Source organism: Hevea brasiliensis, chromosome 3, assembly GCF_030052815.1.
Source record: "Hevea brasiliensis isolate MT/VB/25A 57/8 chromosome 3, ASM3005281v1, whole genome shotgun sequence".
In the NCBI taxonomy this organism is placed as follows: domain Eukaryota; kingdom Viridiplantae; phylum Streptophyta; class Magnoliopsida; order Malpighiales; family Euphorbiaceae; genus Hevea; species Hevea brasiliensis.
The window spans coordinates 18,910,825-18,917,237 of NC_079495.1; the positions used below are offsets into that span (position 1 = coordinate 18,910,825).

At 31.5% G+C, this 6,413-nt stretch overlaps 1 protein-coding gene across 1 annotated transcript; it reads right to left on the minus strand.

Moving 5' to 3' along the window:
- Positions 1-1,471: 1,471 nt before the first annotated feature.
- Positions 1,472-6,413, minus strand: LOC110650280 (ABC transporter G family member 15). The gene is made up of 9 exons (XM_058143918.1): positions 6,064-6,413; positions 4,220-4,299; positions 3,472-3,933; positions 3,267-3,389; positions 2,994-3,128; positions 2,638-2,919; positions 2,207-2,479; positions 2,007-2,114; positions 1,472-1,884 (listed from the first exon to the last, which is right to left on the minus strand). The coding sequence occupies exons 1-9, from the start codon at positions 6,329-6,331 to the stop codon at positions 1,522-1,524; spliced, it is 2,094 nt and encodes a 697-aa protein (XP_057999901.1). The 5' UTR covers positions 6,332-6,413; the 3' UTR covers positions 1,472-1,521.

Consider the following 6,413-nt stretch of genomic DNA (forward strand, 5'->3'; position numbering starts at 1 on the left):
CTATCAATAATTGCATTATTACACGTTGAATTGGGTCCTAATGCTTCCTCACCCACTCCTTTCTCATGTTAATTGTAGTATTACACAATGCATTGAGACCTAATGCTTCCTCAGTCGGTCGTTTCTCATCTTCAATGCCTCTTGAAGATAGGCTATTCCTGTATATTTTTTGAGCTTTCCCCAATTAAATCATTAAGTTCTCAACTTAAGCTCACGCTTGTTACAAATTCTACCACTTTCTTGTTATGGAGATGTCAAATGCTAGCAAAAATTGCCTCCACAACAATGGAACACGACTTAAAGTAGGCAGCAGCAAAAGGCACATTTAATTCGTTCAAGAGCATCTTCATTGCACAGTGACACCAAATAATAATAATAATAAGAATAAACATTACCTTTTAATTATCAAGGTTATATATATACATAAACAAAGTTTGAACAAACTAAATACCATTGAACTGACTTGGATGTATAACTGATTTGTCATTTCAACTTTTAAATGTATTCACCATTCATATTTATAAACACTTATTATATTACTTTTTTTTATTGTATTAGATTTATGTTCATAAGTAAATTAATATTATATGTTAATCTAATAAAGGACATAATAATTTCTAAATCAATTTTTTTTTTACACAATGAACTAACTTACATTAATATTAGTATTTTACTTTAAATAATTAAATGTATACTTACAAATCATAAATAAAATAATTATTAATTATTTGATACACATATAACATTCATGTTTCAAAGATTAATATTAATCTATCCCTCTCTCTCTCTCTCTCTCTCTCTCTCTCTCTCTCTCTCTCTCTCTCTATATATATATATATATATATATATATATAAGTGAAATTGAGAGGATAAACTTATTAATAAATAAAAATATTCTTAATTTTTATATTATTTATAATTATATTATTTTTTATTATTTTAATTAACTTTTGAGTTATAAAGATTTTAAAAATTATTGCCGTGATTTTTTTTACATGTAGAAATTTTACTCTTTTCGTTAAACTAATAATTTTTTATAATTAACTATTTAAAAATAATATCAGTTTACAAAATCTCATAAAATGAATGGTAACATTTTATTAAATCATCTTATTTTATCTAACAAAATAATTTCATTTTATAATAAAATCAAGTAATCATAGAATACATCTTCTTTTAATGTGCAACCTGCGTTCTTTGAAAAAATCAAGCAGCCTATTTTTGTAAATCATCATTCAAAATGTTGTGTGGCGATTTTTTAAAAAGTCAAATGAATTGTTTTTGTTAGGCTTATATATATATATATATATATATATGTATATTAGACTTCTTACAATACACTAAATCAATGGTTATTGATTAAAGTAAATTTTGATGTAGAAGCTTTTAACAATAATAAATTACTTTTAATTATTATAAATCTAAATAGTGCTTTTTCAAAAGAAAACTTGAAAATGATTTGTACCCGTAATTAATTTATAAACATGATTACCATAGTATTTGAAAAATTACACACAAGTGCTAAGGCAACGGTGATGCAAGGCCTTCTTGAGAAGACAATGGATGGAGGGGTTGGTGTCTCTTAGAGGAGGTATATTTTTCCCTTCTAAAAGAATCTGAAAGCGTTTTGCGTAGGGGTTCAAAACTCTGTTTGGCAAAGAGCCTGTGCAATAGCAATACTGCTCTGTCCTTGTATTTTAGTACCATAAAGAAAACAACCCTGTGACACAAAAATATGAAAAAGAGAGCAGCCAAATCCCACCACTTGGAGTGGTTCGAGTTGACTCCTAAGTCAGTCTCAAGGATCCTCTCGCCCTTAAGCTTTGGCTGTCCAGGCACCCGTGGTTCGAACTCGAGACCAATCACATCATTTTTGTATTGACCCTGTTTACGATTGATATAGTAAAGCAATCAGCAACATTCTTTGTAGAAGACCAATAGAACTAAGTACTTGAGCTGATCAATAAAATCAGGATCCAAACAGGCAATAAGTAGTTTAGCTTTACCTGTACAGCCCAGGCCGTAAAACTGATATAGCTCATTGGGTACTTCCAGAAAAACTTGGGAAGATAAGCCAGTTGCCTATAGAGTCCAGCTGCAATCGTCAAAAGCATCTGCATTGGAAGAAGATTACAACACTCAATGCCATGAATTCCTCTAAAAAGCATAAAATTAATAGAAGAAGTAGGTTTAATCTTTTACTTACAATCACAGCAGCTGTAATGCCTATACCCATCAGGAAGTTGGGTACAAGTAATGCAACAATCATTGTGATACTCTCCATAATAGCAATGCAGCAGAAGAGATTGATACAGAAATAGCAATAGATGGAGAATCCCAGGTGAAATTTCACCATGTAATAGATTATAATTCCAGAGGATAGACTGATGATCACCAAGAAAGGGAGCGATGAAAGGAAATTGGCAAGCACAAACACACCCTCTCCATAGTGCCCATTGTATCTTTCATAGTACACTACCTACACAATTGTACCCATGTAAGCATACTTGCTAAACCATCATTCTCCCTGCTATTGCAGAGAGAATTTTACTATGACACGAACCCTGACAAAGGTTGCTTCTTCTAGCATGAGTAAATTAACAAATTTAATGTCATTGTAGATGTGTTTTATTTTACCTTCCATTCTTCACTGAGAGAGGGTAAGCCTCCAACACACAAGCAAAGCAAGAAGTCGAAAAAATATGTGTAACATTTAACTCTTGCTAAGATTGCTGAGCTTGATAAGCCAATATCAAAGAACATAATTCCAGCACCAAGTGCGATTAGAACACAGAATAGGATCCGTATCCAGTAATATGCTAGATCCCTCGTCATGTTTATGAATGAACGGTTAGTTAATATGCAGAGTTGCTTCCACCAACTGGCTTTGTTCATATATGGACCAGTCACAAGCTCTTCCTACATGGGGTATCGAATATTAAGATTATAATATGATTAATTAGAAGTAATTTCTTCAAGCTTGAGTTACTCACATGAACAAGGGTAAGTTCTCGAATCCGTTTTCTTGTGTCTACTGAATATGCAGAATTCATGTATTTTTGTATAAGCACCGATTTGATATCTTCTGTGCTCAGATTGATTTGAGAATTTGAAGATTCAGGAGATCCCTGTAACACATGTATATATCAGAAATCTTTCTTAATGGTGAGAGGATGCTCAGAATTGCAGAAAACAACTTAATTAACATGTAGTAATTACAGAAAACAATCTAATTCAGAAGAGACTAAAGTTATATGACTACATACAAAATCTTTTTGTGATCGTAATCGATTCGCAGCTATCTTGTCAAAATCTGAATTGATACACCTAAGAAAGTGATCTGAAGGGTTTCTCCTTGTTGGACAAGGAAATCCAGCCTGGGAAAAGAACTGCATAACAGGATAACAAAATCAGCACATTTTTATAACAGCTTCTGTCAAATTTTATTATCCAAGTATTCTATTTAATTACCTTGATGGCCGCCTTTGCCTCTCCAAAATAGATGGTTTCTCCACTTGAGAGGAGGCATAAGTCATCAAACAAATCAAAGACAAAACTACTTGGCTGGTGAATAGAACAAATCACTATTCTTTCATCAAGAGCAATATTTCTTAAAGCTTCAATGACGAAGAAAGCTGAAGCACTATCGAGCCCGGAAGTGGGTTCATCAAGAAACATGACATGAGGCTGTGTTAATATCTCCAGACTAATGCTAAGTCGCCTCTTTTCGCCACCACTTATTCCTCTCAAATGCCAGTTTCCAATCTTTTTGTCAGCACAATCCTGCAATCCCATCTTCATCATTGTGTTTTGTACTACTGCGTTGATTTCATTTTTTGTAAATGTTGTAGGAAGCCTCAACTTAGCTGAGTAAGTGAGGGTTTCTCTGACACTGAGAGTCCCCAAGAGAAAATCCTCTTGTGTGACATAAGACTGCAAAATAAATCAGAAACACATATCCAGGATGAAAATTGAAGAGAAACAAAATATTCAAAGAAAGAATTTGCATATAAAATAATATGATCAATCAATCAAAGAGCTAAACTACTACTCCAAGAATATCAGTGCTACGATTTGAACTCTTAACGTTTTGTATGATGAGATAGACACTCAATTATTTTCTAGCCCAACAGCATCAACATTTTTATTTTGAATATTCTTTCTTCGTATTATTTCTTTCTTTATCAATAAGATTGATCAATGATACTTAGTTACTTACAATTTTTCTGCAGCCTATGCTCCTCTGCTTCCCATTCAGCAAAACATTTCCAGTCATTGTTACATTGGGTGAAAGCCTCCCTGTCAGTGAAATGCTCAAAGTATTACTTGACAAATTAAAGAAGGGAACTGCTAATTCTAAAATGCAATTTTAAAGAATTTACATTAATGGGATGAAATTATGCCCAATTTTTCTATGCATTCAAGAAGCAAACTTCACAATGAAAGAAACAATTCAGTAGCTTGTTCTATGGCATCAGGAAATTCATAGGCATAATTTTTTATCTTCATGGTTGAATTAGGAAAACAGCAAAAATTATCAAATACTTACACTGGGCACAAGAGTTTCTACTTGTAACAGGTGTTGTGCACAGAACAAACTCAATTAACAGAATACCAATCCAATAATGTCAATAAAAATTTAGTTGAACTATAAATGATTCACAAGCACTCTTTGAGCCCTACTTAGCTTAACTTAAGAATTTCTCTAAATATATGCAGTGCCATAGTTTATTGGAAAAAAAAAAAAGAAAAAAAAAACAATAAGACTACTCTTAATTAATGCTCTGATGATGTAATTCAATTAACACCATCGAGTCCAACAGTTACTCACAACAGAGGTCTGTTCTGGCAGGAAAGCTCATCTCTGACAACTGGGTAAGCGCCTGGATTATGCACCAGGCTATGGAAAAAGTCCTGCAGGACTCACCAGGCCTTAAAAAAAACTTCGAAAATCAAATTTGGGTGGGAAATTAGATTAAGATATTAATTGCAAATTTGATTTTAAAAATTAGATTAAGATATTAAAATTAAAATTGAAATGTTATGATAAAATTGTAAATTAACGAAAAGGTGTGATTTTTTTTATTCGATTGACTCTTTTTTTTTAATTCAAATTGATAATATAAATTTGCTAATTTAAAATATATACTTATACTCAATTCAATCCAACTCAATTAAATCTTTATCCCAAAAATTTTGTATTGGCTATATGGATTCGTTTTCTACATTCTAAATGATTTTGGGTTAAATCCTAAAAAATGTATAATGTTTCTACTATCTTCCAAGTCAATTTATGTCTATCATTTTTTTCTTTCTCCTCTAACCTAATGTGCTCTACTCTTCTCCAAGCTTTCGTGTAAATTTTATGGTTAGTTTAAAACAATTAGAACACAAATAACATATGAATTAGAATTGACTTTATATGACGATTCAATGATTTAATTTGAAGCTGCTTTATTTGAATTTGATCCATCTAACACTAATTGTTGACCTAGAAATTAAAATAATAAAATTAAATTAACATTTTAATTGAAAAATCTCACGACTCAAATAAATTTAAATATGCTTTAATTTTTTTTATAAACCATTCAATAAATAACTCTGGTCAACTTATTAATTGAGATAATCTACTCCCACTCACTAATTTTCACACAATTATATTTTATGGACGTGATTTTTATTTATTTTAAAATAAAAATTTTAAATTAGAAAGAATTTAACTGCTTTCAAAAAAAATTAGAAAGAATTTAATTCTTTCGCCTATTAAATTTCTAAGTAAGAAAATTAATTAAAAAATAAATTAAAATGAGTTCTCATGAAATTCTAGTGTTCAAACAAATATTAAAAAAGCAAGACTTGAAATAATCATTAGCTACTTCCATTTGCATATAAATATGGAATTGCCAATTTAAAAAACGATGTAAAATTATTCTTGGAATTCACTCATAAAATGTCTAGAATAAAAATGTCTAGAATTTGAAACCTTGTGACTTTATTTATTAGTTAAATATTTTAATATAAGATAACGTAAACTTGAGAGAGAGAGAGAGAGAGAGAGAGAACCAGCCAATGCATCAAGCAAGGTAGATTTGCCAGAACCAGAAGGACCCATAATAGCCATAATTCGACGAGGCAAAGCAAACCCAGTTACCCCATTTACCAATTTCCTGCCGTAGTTTGCAGCTTTGCTCATTAGCATGCTGGAGCAGTAATTGTCTGCCATCACCGATACTGTGACATCTTCCCAAACCAGATTCTTTACTTTATCTTTTCCCATCCCAGATTCCGACCCATCTTCCATTTCTTCTTCTTTAAATTTGTTCATCTCCATTGCCCTTTACCCTTCGCAACCAGTCTTTGTATTCAGAATAGTAGATACGTATGATGAACAAGTTATTTATTACTGGCCACGT